Below are 16,274 nucleotides of genomic sequence, written 5' to 3' on the forward strand. Positions count from 1 at the left end.
AACTTAAACTGTTTTGACTGACAGCCTTATTTGTCATTAGTTTATTCAAAGTAACACAGCTGAACCAAGATGATGTTGATTAAAAGGTAATACTCATAGCACCTAAGCAACCAGGTTTGGCACAAATAGAATTATTTAAATGCTTTGCAAACAGTCTGAATTTGTGAGCATGTTCCTGACATAAGATGCTAATTGTGTTGTATGCTTTTCATCAGTGAATTGTGGGCTTAGGCAGTCTGTGCAAAATCCCATTGGTGTGACATTGTTCAGCATGAAAGCGCTGGCTGAGCAGACAGCCCAGAGCTGGGGGGCCTCACTTGATGCAGAGCTGGCTGCAGGCTTGCTCGTGCTGTTCTGTTTGGCGTTGCCCTGGAGCAGCTGGAACCAGTCCCGCAGGCGATCCCCCAAATCTGCCAGGTCCTGGCCTGTGCAGCTCTCTGTGGGACACACGGAGAAAGAAGGAGATATAGAGAGAGAGGGGTCAGAATGTAAAGAGGAAGAAAAACAAGAAAGAAGTCAGGTGTGGAGAGCAAAGCAGATTGGGTAGGGGCAGAGTCAGAGTCAAAATGTGAAAAAAAAAACCCTGATTGGCCCCCTAAAATAAGCAGCAGTGCCTATGGGCATCCCACACACAGTGTATCAAGGGCAGAATAATGTCCCAGAAAAAGAGAGAGAGAGAGAGAGAGAGATAGGGGGGATAAACAGTGTACTGCTGATAAATCGATAAAACCCATGAGAACTGTGAGCTCCCAGGGGAATGTTGGAGGAGAAAAATGCCCTGAGGCTCTAAACAGAAGTATTCTTTATCATCAATATGTCATGCATGTTTTTTACGATAATGGGCTGCTTACAATCTCATATCTCGCATTGCATGTAACCCTGTTTCTTTCTTGGTCTGAAACAATGATACTATAGTGACAGTATCTAACAATAAATTGCACTGATAATAATATTTTTCTCTGCCAATACCAATATTTTAAAAGTTATCATTATATGTAAGTGGGAATAGTTATTATATTATTATATAAGGAAACTAAGGTTGTAACTACACATCACTTCTTATCTGCAAAAGAACTAAAAAACAAATAAATATACATGATAAGAATGATAAAGTAGGATAATGCATTTTTCAGGCCTGATGCAAATTGGGTGCATGGTGGGGACAGTCTAATCATGTTTCAGGGCATGGCAAATATTGTGTGCACACATATGTGACAGATCAGAGCTGACTAAGGCAAAATCTCCAGGTGAAGATTCCAGAGTCCAGTTGAAGTTCAAGGAACCCACTAATTCAATTTGCAGGGCAAACCAAATGTTCCTCACTGAAATGGGTCTTGAATAGTGGCAGAGGCCATAACAAACAGAATTATTATACATAAAGAGCATTGCTGGGTTGGAGCTCAAGCACCCCTTGGTGTCTTATCTGGGCACGTGCCTGGCCATTACAATTACATAACAAACGTAGAAAAATAAATCAGTGCAGAATTTAGATAGTCATGGCTGGGCAATACTCAATCCATTTAATAAGGTCAGTATTGATAGCAATTCACTATAGTTAGTATACTGAATCAGTGCATTCCTAACACTGTATATCTAATATATATCCCTATACATTTCCAGCATTTTTCCATTTATTACTTTTACAAAAAGTAGGTCAATTTCATTTGTAAACCACATGCATTTGGACTAGATATGGAGTCCCTGCACACCTTGATTTATGTAAATTAGACTTTAGGGAAGCAAGTCCTGTGAGTTCAGTAAAACAGCACTGTGTTAGGTCGCTCCTGCAAACATCTGACCTGCAGCAGAGTCAGCTGGCAGCCTCAGCAATAAAAAGCTATCCCTGCAGGTGCAATAATGAATGAATTATAAGTGTTTATGTGTTACAGTAAAGCAGTGATATAGGAAGCTGCAGCAGCAGTAGTAGTAGCTGTAGGCCATTGATGACTGAGGCCACTGCATACCGTGTTTGCTGTCTGTATCTGTGCTTGGCACAGCTGTTGGGGAACATGGGCAGGGACCAGTGCACTTCACACTCAGCTCCTTCCCCAAGAGACACGCCTGCTGCTGGAGCTTACACTGAGGCAAACACACGTACACACACTTGTTAATATACAAAGTCTGAACATGCATACATACATAGATACATCCTACTTTGTTACAGTCATATGCAAAGGTTTGAATATCCTTGGTCAAATTACATGTTATATTGTTTTTCTAAGTGAAACTAACACATCATCTACAAAGGACAAACTGAAAGGACAAATTTCATAATGTGTAAGTCTAACCCTATTAGTTTAAAAAATGAAACAAGTAGCTTTTGTAAAAAAAAAAAAAAACTTTGCAAAGTCATGACCGTATTGTTTATCTTGCCACTGTATGTTAGCCCTGTTTTCTCTGGTTTTCCAACACTGTCAGGGTTTTTTTGTCCTAAAATGTATGAAAACAAACATGCACACACAGATAGAGTAGGCTGTGCTGCAGCAACAGCTGACCACTGTGATGTGGCACTGTATAATGCGTAATTCCTATGAGTGGCAGGGTGTGAGTTATAGTCTAGATACAGATCAAATATTTATAAAGGTGACTGTAAGCAAGACGATGACTCATTCCAATGACACATCACCATTCAAAAGAAGCTACTGTGAAGTCTTATTTCATTTCTGGATCTCAGTCTCTTAACAAGGTCAGAAAAAGATCTAGCAGACAATACATAAATCTCCTTCCATTTCTGCCTTCTATCTCTTTCTCTCTGCCTGAACAGGATGATCATTGGCCTCTGCCTTGATGAGAATCCCTCTGGGCTATTTATTTTTTGCTTTTGTGGACCTCAGGGGCCACTATAAATGTATAACCTCTAGCAGCAGGCCAATAACAAAGAAGCTCAGTGTCACTGTACATGCTGATTCATAGGTGAGCCGCAGTAGGAAAACATATGAAACTAGAAAACATTTGGCCATCATTATTTCCTCCAGTAAAGGGCACAGGAAAGCACACATAAAGAGAAAAGCACAAAACCAACACATTTACAAAACTCATCATAGAGTTTCTTAACTCGGCAGCTTGTGACAATTACGCTTGTATACTGTACACTGTGACAAAACACAAGTTTTGAAATAATAAAAAAAAGAGACAAAATGTACATCTAATGAAATATACTTAGAAGCTAGGATGTACCTGGGAAGCATAATTATGTCCATCAGAACCACATACAGGTCCAGAAGCAGACACAGGGCAGGGCTTGCAGCTGTTCTCTTGCTGTCCTGACACTGGATGCTTCAGCCTGTGAAAACACGCTCATTACTGCAGAGCTCCCAACAACCAAGTGATTAATCCTGTTTTCAACCAGTCTGTGGTCTGACAAGCAGGAGATCTACCTTTCCCATCGGTGCAGGTTGTGTACTGTGTAAATTACTGTATTACTGTATAGTATATATATTCCTGACAAAGTTTGTTTTCACTGTGCAACTAAGTCCAGAGTTATTAATTGCAGTTTGCTATACAATTCAAATTTAATCATTCAATTATATATTTCATTACATAGTATAAAACACACAATCAATGACTTACATTTGATTTACATTCTATATCACAGGTTCAGCTCTGCTCTTCTGTCCATTCACTTTTATGTCAAGAAATTGCAAAACATTGCAAAATGTGTAAATAAGCCTGTAACAATAATAAGATTTTAGCTGATATTTAATCATTGCATATATAATTAATTCATTGTTATTAACAATTTATTTGTCTTTTTTGTTCATTGTATGCAACTGTTAAAATACAAGCCTAAAGTGTCTTCATTTCAGCTATATTCATATTAACATGTGGTCTAACAGTAGTCATTGATTTCATGGACTTAGCTTTCATCCTCACTATATATTCAATTCTTATTTATTTCATATTAGTCAATTCTTATTTATTTCATATTGCCTGGTTGCGTTATTGTTTTACTATCCAATGTTGAGAGGAGGATGGGTTTCCAGTCTTAGTTCCTCCCAAGGTTTCTTTTTTTTGTTCTTAGGGCATTTTTCCTGGCCACTATTGCCTTTGGCTTGCTCACTTGGGGCTTGGACTCCAGTTTCTTTGATGCTGCTTTGTTTCAAATGGCGCTGTAAAATAAGTGTGTGATAGAACCAGCCAGAAGTTAGAACTACTGTTGTTTTTGTGTATCTGACGTGTCTCAACAAATGCATTTTCTGCTCTCTTTTACTTACACAAACTTGCCTCAACCAAACTCATTCACACTATGAACTCCCCATTCACATAATCTCTGTTGCAATGTAAACTTATGAATTTGAATTTGAAAGTTAATTGAAAAAAAGATGGTATTGTTGACTGAAAATTCAGTGCAATTCTATTTTTTTGTTTTAGTTGCACTGCAGTAGATTTTGAACATCTTTGCAATATATCATGTAAGCATGTTTTTGAACACAATGTCTTTTGTCCACACTGGAGTTTCAGTTCACACATCAGGGTTTACTTTAATGTTTATTTATACAATATGCGTGGTGCTTAGGGGTGGGGAGGGTAGGGGTGGGGGGGTTGGGAGCAACATGCCTTGAGGATACGTGCTGTGCTCAAGGACACCATAGTCATCATAGGAAAGATATATAAGCCTAGAGCCCTTCAGTACAGGGCCAGCATCCCTGGCATCCAAAAGGGAATCAAAGTAGCTGGCCAGCCGCCCTTTATATTATTGCACTGAAGCATCAGTGTAGTGTAAGAATCATGACTGCTGGAACAATTTGGATGTTGAATATACTTGACATTTCAATGTGAGTAGTTAACTTTGAGAAGCGTGGACATAGCTAGTAAAGCCAGGGTTTCATTTTGCAAAATGTGTGTGCACACATTAAATATAGAAGACATTTTTGATGTGCATGAGCGATCAGGGCACCATACAGATAATGGCTAATTGCAATGGGTGTTGTTGTATATGTTCTGTAATGAATTGCCTAACAATGTGTAACCATGCCTGAGGGAGCTAAAAATGCAACTTCTAAAGCAGAGAGAAGACTCAAGGAGTAAATGTGTTTACAATAGAATATTCCACTTGCATAAAACAGGATCATTTTGTAGATAATAACAGCGCTCAACTCAGCGATTTTCTTTGAATGTTATGTTTATGGAAATGACTGGTGCTGGGATTTATCCTCCTTAAATTAGTAACTGTTTTTTGACATTTTAAAGAATGATCTCTCTCTCTCTCTCTTTCTCTCTCTCTATATATATATATATATATATATATATATATATATATATATATATGACAAATCTGTGCTTGATCCCTTAAGACAGAACAAGATCTTTTTTTTATGCATGCTCTCTGAGGTGAACAGGAAGAGAGAGAGAAAAAGATAGCAAAAGAGAGACAGAGAAGCACGAGCTCTATAAAGGGTTTTCTATCCACCACCTTTCTGTAAATGTTCACAAAAGAGCCTCAATGGAAATGCCAGAAATTCAAAAATATTAAATTATTAAATATAAAAATACTAAATATTCCAAGAGACAAGTGTTTTAGACAAGAAACCAAGTGAGTCTATGAAGAGTTACTTATCGATTCAAATCATGATTAATTTTAAATTATGTTGAAAGTTTTATTCTATTAAATCTATATGATTAGAGTCTAAAATTAGCTTGACCTTGATGTGAGCACTCTCATTTCTCTGGCCCAATTCCATTTTACCTGTTAGAAATTCGTCAGGACGAGTCAGGAGACTGGAGCTTTCACCTTGACTGGAGTTTATGTCCACATACTGTATGAGTACAGCATTGTTGATCAACAGTCAAGTATCAGGAGTCTAGTCTTATTCATGTACATGCAGGCAATCACAGCTCACACACAGCTTGGACATCAGTGTGTCAGCAGTCTAGTCTGGTCACCAGTCCAGTCTCCAGTCCAATCTGGTCACCAGTCTGACAAGAATACTTTGGAAGGGCCTTATATACATAGGGGGTAGAGATAAGGGGAGGGTGACTGTTATCATCTTAAGGTCATTTCAAATCAAACAAAGAAGTGAGGGGGCAAGGTGAGAGTGTGACCAGATTCACCTTTCTGCCATTTGCTTAAACTCTATATGAGCTCTAATGAACGTGGTTTAGACCTTAAAAAAAACAAAAACAAAAGAGAAAATAACACCTGTTGAGCATATTTTCTCTCACACTCCTTGCCCCTACCACTCAGCCCTTACCCCTCTGTTTTGTTCATTAATGCTTGGGGGTAGGGTGCCCCTATTTTTGTTGAGACAGAAGGGTAGGGCGAAGTGTTAGGCCCTCCAAACTAAGGTTTTTCAGAGGCTCACTTCAAATAGTGTTATGAGAAAAAAACGTCTTGATCACCAAAGAAACCCTCAAATGTTAGTGTTTTCTCTGATAAAAAGTACGATAACCATTGTATCATCTCAGTTTAATGTCTTTTCAATGTATTACAGTCCTTTTCTTCATAACAAATACAATTTCCTGAAGGAACTGCAAGAGTGCTTGAAAAAAGCTGCAAGTGTGTGTGTTTCTGTGTAGGTGAACAACACCTTCTTAGGTATGTGTCTGTTTGTGCGTGTATGTGTCTGTCTGGTGTGTGTGAGAGGGAGAGATGTATGTGTTTGGCAGGGGGGATGTTTACTCTATCGCTTAACCGGATAGATGGTGTGAGATAAGACCCCTTGAGGATTATCTTGGTGTAATGTTGTGTGTATTGAGAAGAAAATGCCTGAGTTATGACAGGTTAAACACAGAGAAAGTCTTGAAATAAGCAGATTCTGATTTTGAGAAATTTACATGGGCGTGAATGGGGCAGTTTTCTGTGCCTAGTGCCAAACAAATGCTCATAACTCTAAAGCTAATAGATAAAATGATGAGATATTTTGAGAAAGGACAACTTTCTCTACCATTTAAAACTGAAATGGAGTTTCTAGGTGAAAGATTTTATAGCAGATTCGCTGCATGATCAGCTGTGTCTGTGAGACTGAGTGGCCTGCTGTGACATCATCAATGTCAGTTAGAATTTGAAGTTCTAGAACATTCCGCCATTCATTCTTATGGGAGGTTTTTTTTAATTTTTAAACTTAATTTTATTAATATAACTACCAATCCGATCAACTCTAAATACATAGCACAAGTCACAGCACCGAGACCTTCGAAATGCAGCTCTGTACATTAAGCGGTTCAGGCTGTATTAATCGCAGAAAAGTGTGGAAGAAGAATAAGAAGAAGTATGAGAGATAACAATAGAGCGCTTTTTCAAGCACTCTAATAATTGTCGTATCCTCCCTCTTTGAAGACATATGATGCCCTAAATTTGACTAAAGACCTGCAGTGAGGTTGCTGAACTTCTCCTCATCTGCTGTCACAGAGACTCACAGGGTCACCTACAGAGCACTGCAAGTAGCCTGTTAATGAAGTAATGTTCCCTTTTATTTGAGGGTTGTTCCATTTCATAGGGGATGATTTTAACCACTACTCATTGTAGTTCCAAGAGGCAAGGTGACCCTCAAAAATAAGGGTTAAGGGTAATAATAAGAAATGGGATTCAGCCCTCCTATATTATTTGACTAGAGCTGCTTCTGCATAGTTAAATTAAACTCCTTATCAGCTTTCTGTGATTTTGTCCAACCCAGTAGCCATATAGATGAGTTCTCCTGACATATTTAGTCTGCCATGGACTACAGATTAGGCAAAATCATGGAAAGCGGGTAGGAAATTAAGACTTGTTGAAGTATTTAGAACCAACCTAGATTAACTAATCCCGCCACAATGGCAGATCACCCACAAGACACTATTTCATAATATCACATTCCCAAGCCATATATGCCACGCACTGTGAGCAAGACTCTTGTCTCGTACCATACAGCACAAGCGAGTTACATAATTTTCTGGAACTTGTGCAAAAAAGCACATGATGGAATCACTGAGTATTTTGCTATTTTTCTTATACCAACTGTTTGGAAATTTACTTAAAATTTATAAAAGGTCTAAATGGAAAGCCTACTAGAGAAAAGAGAAAAAGCAAGAAGGAGGAAGAAGACAAAGGGAAAGGACAGATAAAAAGGCAGAAAGAGCAAGAAGGAACAGAGGGAGTTATTTCCTTCTGGGTTCTGCTCACCTGTATTCCAGCTTCTTGCGGTTGACACACACAGCACGCTGGTAGCCCTGGGCAACACACGTCTTGTGCCGGCTGCACTTCACCTTCTGACAGGGGTCCTTAGTGGTGTCCACATCTGTAGAGAGACAGAGGGCCATCAGCATGCTGTATAACATCCTGTCACCTCTCAGCATGAACAACAGTGATAAACCCAATCTGCTGGACGTTGAATGTCTACTAAAAAGCTGAGATTTTCTTAATTCCTCACCAACACACCAGGCTGTCCTTTCTTAGCATAGTTCAAATCTACAGATCAAATGCAAATGCAGTCACAGTTACTATCTATCACCTCTAAACAAAGATTCACAAGTAAATTATTTTTAAATGTTTCAAAATTGAAGAAAGTGCCGCTACTCATAATAGCTGGATGTTGTGATTCCGCTAATTGTTAATGACAAGTAAGCAAAATGGAGACAGTAATTACTTTACTGAGATGTCATAGCCCAGCATTAGTATGCTCCCTCTTTCAGCGCTAATTAAACCTGTGCTTAAGACACATGCTTGTCATGTAATTTGCTCAGTACTTGGGGCTACACTGGCATCAGCAAACATAATAATCTTCCCTGAATGAGGAACATTTGCATTTTCCTTCAGACTATTCTGCATGTATTATGGTGTTCATAATACAATGGCACTGAGTGAATCTATAAGCCTTACTTTATCACTATGGTGTCGCCAGATTAAAGAAAACACAAGAATGATGATGTTGCTATAGCAACAGGCCCACTACAGAGCACTGTACGACTGGACTCTGATAAGCACCACAAATTTCACTACCCCTCCACACACGTACGCCTGCCCATTCTCACTCTCTAAATATCTCTTATAAACTGTTACCAAAGAGCTTAACCTTATAAAACATGTAATTAGACTTTCCATATCCAAGTGGAGCCAAATCCAGCTTAGGGAGAAGGAGAAAATCCCAGCAACTTTAGCATCAACACTGCCTCCACTTCGTGGCCTCATCATCGCAACTCATCCTTTGTTTACACATGCAGCAGCATTTAATATGATCATCAGCGTCTCATGCTGCAAGTAAGGAGCCCTAACCCTGAGCTAATGCGACCAGTAAGCGGGGCAGACAGGCTGACGCAAAGTGGCTTTAGCACTCACATGCCAGAGTAACTCGGAACAGAGTATGAAAGGCTATATCTGCAAAGACTAAAAGCCTCTGACCTCAAAAATCTGATTTGTTTCTCTGATTTGTTTCGTATATGGGTTATACGCGGAGGTGAAATTTCTCTGTTGTTTGACTTATAACGGTCACTTAATCTAATCTTAATTTTAATCTAATCCATTTAAATCTCTACCTTCAGACTGATGTGTCAATGTGGGCATTGTTACAGAGCTCTATTATTTGGTTAATCACATGAAAAATTATCACAGTAAATGATTAAATCGTGTTAGGTGAGTGGGGGTATTTTTTTCTCTTTGCTGTCTCTTTTATGTATGTTTTTATTTTATCACAGGAATATTAATAAACATAACTACAGCATTAATATTAATAGCAATATTGATAGCAACATTTTGAGTCAATTTTTTCCTAATGCTGAAATGGATTTATGAGCCAACTCAGTGATAATGCACGTGTTCAAGATTAACCTTTGTCAAATAAAAGAATGTAACAATATGTAACAAAGAACATAATTCAATAAGTTGTGGCAGTATTATACTATCTTCTTTAATTTGGAAACAAAATTGAAATTAATGTAGTAAGAAAGAATGGAAGTATATAAGTTACGTTTAAGTTATCGGCTGAGTCATTGTAGCCTCTTAGCTTAGCCTAATACCTTCTTCTCTAAAGTGATTTCACCTGAGGCCGTTAGATGTTCGAGAGCTGAGTTATGTTTTTTTCCAAGACTCGAGGCTGTTTTGTCTGATGTTTGAATCTTCTGATGCTGTGCCTTAAGGATGTACACTGTACCAGGTGGCTTCCTCCAGCACAGAGTGTGTTTAACCAGAGAAGCTCAACAGTTGCATTTCTGCAACAATCTCTCATCAATATATGTTAAGTGCAATAAAAATGGTATTAATGTAGGTCATCCCATACAAATGTATTTAAAAGTTATGTTAATATGTGGGAATACTAGCATTTTCCTATGGTTTGCATAAAATAAAATCAATAAATGAGCAAGTTCTTTTTATAGACTGGTAGTAAACAAGTTATTATTATCATTGGAAGCTGTTACCACAGTATGTTAACTGTTACAGAGAACAGCCCAAACTGATATATTTGCATGCCCTTACTGAAAGCCTTGATGAAGACATTCAAAAAGATGAAAGTGAACTGCACATGAACGTTTCTTCATTATGAAGGACATTGATCAGTTGATCTCCTAGGGAGACACTGTTTTAAATTAGGCCTTCAGCCATTTTCAGACACATTAATTATCCACAGTGCTACTGCTTGAACAATGTGACAGAACATAATGCTGGACACAGATTATGATCTGCTTATAGGCAGTGTTACAAGCCCTTTATGTTATGTCTTCTGATCTAAGATGATCATTTCAATCTAATTATGCTGTACTTTTGTGGTGTTACATTGGTGGTTCTACACACCTGTAACAGTTTGGTATGATGGTTTTATTTCACTTAATGTGGGATAAAGTATGCATTCTTCTCAGGTACGTTTTCTTCACTGCACATTCTGAATAAAAGGAGTCACCGCTCCCTCTAAGATCAGTGAACAGCTTTTTATTTGTCCCTTTAAGCCTGGAATAAAAAGCCCTGGAGGGCACTCTACAGATGTTTGACTTTTAAGCAGACATCACACTGTTTCAGTAAGGTGAGGCTGGGAAAATTCTTTCAGGTATTCTTTCTTCTCCAGCCTTATTAAACTCAGAAAGAAAGAGGTCATCTGTACAGATACCATTAATTGAGGTCAGAGGGCAAATAAAGAAAAAGAGAAAGTTTCAGAAATTGCTCTCTGCTTAACACGTATAATTAATATAACTTTTACTTTCAGAAAATAGTTTTGTGTTTTAATATCTTTGTATTTCTTTTTTAAATAACTCTTAGCTACCTAATGGAGTGATAAAGATCTTTAGCCCCTTGAATAGCCCAGGCTTGCTGGCAGGCCCTAAGTTTATTACACAGTTCTATAACCCAAGAATAGCTCAGCCAGTTTGCATTAAAATCCTTGTAGTTCCAGAATTATAAGCCTTCATACATAATAAACCTGTGATTTTAAGGGGTTAAACTTCTTTTTTCTTGCTTTAACTTATATGGTACCTCTGTTTATTGGGTCAGTCATTTAAAAACCTGCTAACCCCATTTCATTTTTATTTTTCCACAGCATTTAAAAACTTCATCTGCCCTTATGTACAACGTAAAAAGAACTTCATTACAAATACAGGAACAAAAATCTTTAGAGTCATGTTAATTAAGGACAGAATTTTTTCTCCTCTTATAAAGTTACCATTTTATAAATACAAGGATTTCTTATGGCATGTTAAGCAAAACTCCAGAAAGAATACAAAATACTGAGAAAATCCATCATTTCATTCTCATGCAGTCATAAATGGTTAATATATATGTGGCTGTCTGGACTCTTTTGATTCAAACACTACAGACAATAATTCACAAATGCCGTCATAGGCAATAAAAGCACTTATAATTAATTCCTGTCAAACAGCTAGTAGTAAGAGGGTTGATTCTTCAGGATACTTTGAGTGTTCAACTTAAAAATGAATCATCAAATTCATAGACCTCTGCACTCCAATGTCTGTGGCTTAAGTGGATTCATGCTTTGTGGGAACAAAGCCAATGTCACTCAGTACTAAATCAAGCCCCCAGGGCTCTTATTGGGCCTTCAGTGGAACTGGCAATTACCCATTAATTACATTCAGAGATATTTGCTAATGGACTCCTCTATTCTGTGGACTTCATTTGAACTGCAAATCAAGACACTGTGTTCAAATGTGCCTGGCCATCGCTCTGTTCCAGAACACAGAGGAGATGACCTCATCTTAGCTATAAGCAATTAGATTTAGTAACATCTTACATCTTGCCTGGCAGCTGCTTTGAGAAAAAAGGTTGTGCACAGTGATAAGGGCAGCTAAGCACAGACCACTTTGAGTGGAAGGACATAAGCCATCATAAGTGCTTATCATCAGACTCTAGCCATTCAGCCTACTGTGTAACTGTTCCTTTTTAAAGCAGCATGGGACACCATTCAGTATCCTGTAGGCAGAAAGCATAAGACAATTCTCTAGCTGAGGACTGATTGTTACTGTTTTCGGAGCTGCTCTTTCCAAATAATGCTGTTATTATACCACATTCAGTTTAGAAGTGCCTGGGAGTGAACACAGTTCAATGATTAGTGGTTATTATGAACGTATGGGCGACTTACTTTCATTCGAGCCTTGACTTTCATCCCATGATCTGATGTAATCATCCTGAAGAACAGAGAGAGGTTTTTGTTAAATATACTGAAGACAGTAACTTTGGAGACTGATGAACTGAGCTTATATTGTGATCTGGGTTGCAAATAATTAAATTGTCATGGGTTTGCAAGGCAGAAAATGACAGACAGGAAAACAAGCAGACTGCAAAAACTTAAAAAGCAGGGAACAAAAGGAATGGGTTGAAAGATGGCTATTCATTGGAAATTCTAGGAGTTAAAGAGATGGTAAGAGAGTTAGAGAGCTTTGAATTCCTCGTCTTAAAAGAGACATCAAAGAAAGGCAAGGGCATGAGACAGATTTAGACAGCATTACTGACCTCCACTTCCTGGTGAAACGTGAGGCAGATGAATCAAAGAGAAAAGAAAAGGACGCAGTTAGAGGAGAACAATGAGTCTCTTAGGAGATATTATAAAAGAAAAAAAGAAGATAACGTACAACCGCTTAAAATATCTCTTAGGCCCCCAGGCAGAACTTTTGATATTTCATCTGCATATTCCCTTATGTACGCACTAAGAATAGGCCAACACTGTTTGTCATGCACTTGCTATTCATCAGAGTCGTCAGAGTCATGCACATGAAAGCATTATCGCTAATTATTCACCTTGCAATGTTTTGCTGGCTGTTCTGAATGTAAATAAGTAGTGTAAATGCAGGCTGATTAAACTGGCTCTTAGTCAACCTCATAAATGTATAATGACTATGAATGACTACAGCTTCTGTGGTCAATGCAGTTTAGGTCAAACTGTATTACAAGAAATATTCAAACATAAAATAGTGCAAAGAAGTGTCTCCCTGAGTAAGAGCAAGGTTTATGTTAGCATCATCTGCATGTGTGAAGATATTAAACAGTGTCCAGTACAGATATATAGTTTACTTGTCCTACTCCAACGATAAATATAAGCCATTCTGTGAATTTATGTGCCTTCTGCTAGAGCTGTAGACTTTCGAGAGATACGCTGTCGTAAAAATTTACAGTACATGAAATGGTTGCCAGAAACCCCTTCATGCCGTAGAGAGTGACATTGGGAATAAGCATTCCTCATAAAGGAGAACAGTACTCTGGCATTTCATTTAGAGGCCTGTTTCATGGAAATAAATTACTCTATGATTGGCACAAAGTCAACTCACCCATTTGCGCAACTTTAATCAAACTCCTCAGCCAATTAAAGGCTTTTTGGTCAGTCAAAAGGAAAAGCACGTTGAATTCCTTAGTATAATGAACTCATGAATGAAGTCATTCTCTGTCAGGCTAGCATCTCAAACCTTTGAAAATTTATAGCAGTCCTGTTCTTGGTATTCTGATGTGTTCATTGCTTAAATGCTTTTTAGTGCCTCGATATGGCATGCTGATGAAATAAATGCTTTCACACTGTCGCACTGATGAAGCTATTTCAAGGTTTCTTTTTTAATGCATGCAAATTGGACATATCTCCAGCCAAACACAATCATCAGAGGGCTTTTGACATGCACTCCTGCTGACCGTATGACGGTTTTACACTCAGACAGCACAAAGTGAGTGGAAAATGTTCTGCCAATGTGTTCCCCATCCCTGCAATGATAAGCAAACGCAAGCATGAGTCAGAGCACTGAAACATTGCCATACCACACAGAAATATTGCCACAATATCATCGGTTTTGCATACCAACGTTCACCTGCTTATGTGCAGAATATGGGCAAATGAAAGCTATCATTACACATTGATGTACACTGCATATTACCAATGTACCTTCTCATACAGACCTCAGGCACATTAACATTATCATTGGGATTAAGTAAGGTTTAAATGTTAGAATCCAGACTGGAATTCTTTCATCTCATCACATTTTGCAAAGCTGTCATGATACTATATGATTTTATGACTCTCCTAAGAACACTTTAAAGCACATCACCTGCCCATTATGTTAACTGACAGAGGAGCCCCTATATTTAGCATGTCTTGCATCACACAAGCCTCTGTAATGCAATGTGTAGAGTGAAGTGTGTGTGTCTAATGTAGTTTTGCTATTCACAGCCCATACACTCTGCACAGCCTTCTTAGACAGATTAGCAGCGGACCTCAGTAGAGCTCAGAGAGCCACAGACAGGCTCAGCTTGAAGTCACAGACAAGATCAGCTCACAGGCTTGACAGTGTGATATTTTAGATAGCATGAAGAGACTCTTTCACTCAGTTAAGATGTCTGTGGCATCTTTCATGTTAACTCGATAACAGCTAAAAAAATGAAACCCTCCTAGAATGGTGAAATTTAATGCATGATGTACCACTCACAACACAACGTCCTGTTTCAACACTACAGCATGGTAAAAATTCAATGCTCTCAGGTACTGAAAGTATTGAAAGTGTCTTTATTTAAAAATCGTCACTGTTGGAACAAAACTTCTTACCTAGCAGGCATGTGCCCATACAATAAAATCATACTGTCACACATTTAAAAAGATAAATAAAAATATATATTTAAAATGTTTTAATGTCATATATTCTTTAAATAGAGAACCCTACCATACACACTGAGACCTTCACCTACAACATCAAATAAAATATGAAACCTATTACTAGTGCCTGTACTGTACCACCAAAAAATGGCATATACTGTGCTGTATCATCATCATGTACATGCTGCTCCAGCCATATAACAGTGTTTAATATGGAAACCTTTACATAATAGGACTCTGTTTATCAAAGAACAACTGTGACGATGATGCCAATTTCTGCTACAGGGAATATAAGATTTTCCATTGTATGTTGCATTAAAGCTAACATCTGTTCGTCTACACATAGACTTTGGACAAACAAAGCTGGTAACAGCCATTAAGGTAATTTTATTACTTCGTGTTTTCCAGTTGTCAGTGAAACTCATTAGCAGCCTCCCAAACTGCTCGTTTAACTTGTATGCTTTTGTGCCTTTCTGTTTATACAAAGGTTTGCGATTGCAAACATACAAATATTCATGACAATGAACAGTTTGTCCTTCTCCATGATCTGTGGGACATAAGTTTTCACTTTTTTGAGGGAGAACTTCTCATTCTGCTCTTTCCTTTAACTGTGCCATGGCTGTTTTTTGATTGTTTACAAGCTCCAGTCAGGGGAGGAACTATATCACATTATCAGAGAGTGTGAGTGCAGTAGGAGTTTGCAAAAGCAGAGGTGTTCTGTGTCTCTAAAAATATCTGATGAAACTGCAATATGGTCTACAAAAATGCAGTAACAGTATTTCAAAGTGTCCTTGATATCATTCCTGCACAGGTTTAATATTGCAGTGTACTGAATCATTGACCACATGTCTAGCTCCTAGCAACAATCAGTGGTGTGACCCATTTTGTATTTGTTTTAAACACAGTGTGATGAATGTTAAGTCTCACTGTTAATCTTTGCTCCAGAACATATTGAATAAGGCAGTGCTCAATTTTTTTTGTTGCTTATTTGATTTATTTAACATTTTAAGAGTTTTGTATTGACATACAGATTAAAATTAAGCATTGTTATACACATTTAACTGACAAAAGTATATAATGACTTTTAACGTTTTGGCTGATCAACTTCTCTGTATTTCATATATTTAAACAAATAAGTGGGGCAAAGAAATGGGGGTAAATTGTGAAAACAGTGAAAAGTACATTAAAGATATACTGTTTTGAAACATTCCACAATGAGCAGGTTTGTAACAAGACAGGGTATCATGACTGGATATAAAAGGAATATTCAAAAAAAGCTCAGTCTTTGCAAGCAAA

General features: G+C 37.9%; 1 protein-coding gene across 1 annotated transcript in view; it reads right to left on the reverse strand.

The window, feature by feature from the left end:
• The window catches only part of spock2 (SPARC (osteonectin), cwcv and kazal like domains proteoglycan 2), a 45,009-nt gene that overhangs the window by 8,245 nt on the left and 20,490 nt on the right, over positions 1-16,274 (reverse strand). The window contains exons 2-7 of the mRNA XM_017723505.2: positions 12,863-12,871; positions 12,492-12,537; positions 8,099-8,213; positions 3,178-3,283; positions 1,965-2,079; positions 318-437 (exon numbers count right to left, since the gene is read on the reverse strand). Coding sequence (XP_017578994.2) covers positions 318-437; positions 1,965-2,079; positions 3,178-3,283; positions 8,099-8,213; positions 12,492-12,537; positions 12,863-12,871 — 511 coding nt within the window. The remainder of the gene's footprint in view (positions 1-317; positions 438-1,964; positions 2,080-3,177; positions 3,284-8,098; positions 8,214-12,491; positions 12,538-12,862; positions 12,872-16,274) is intronic.

The sequence above is a fragment of the Pygocentrus nattereri genome, chromosome 5, assembly GCF_015220715.1.
Source record: "Pygocentrus nattereri isolate fPygNat1 chromosome 5, fPygNat1.pri, whole genome shotgun sequence".
In the NCBI taxonomy this organism is placed as follows: domain Eukaryota; kingdom Metazoa; phylum Chordata; class Actinopteri; order Characiformes; family Serrasalmidae; genus Pygocentrus; species Pygocentrus nattereri.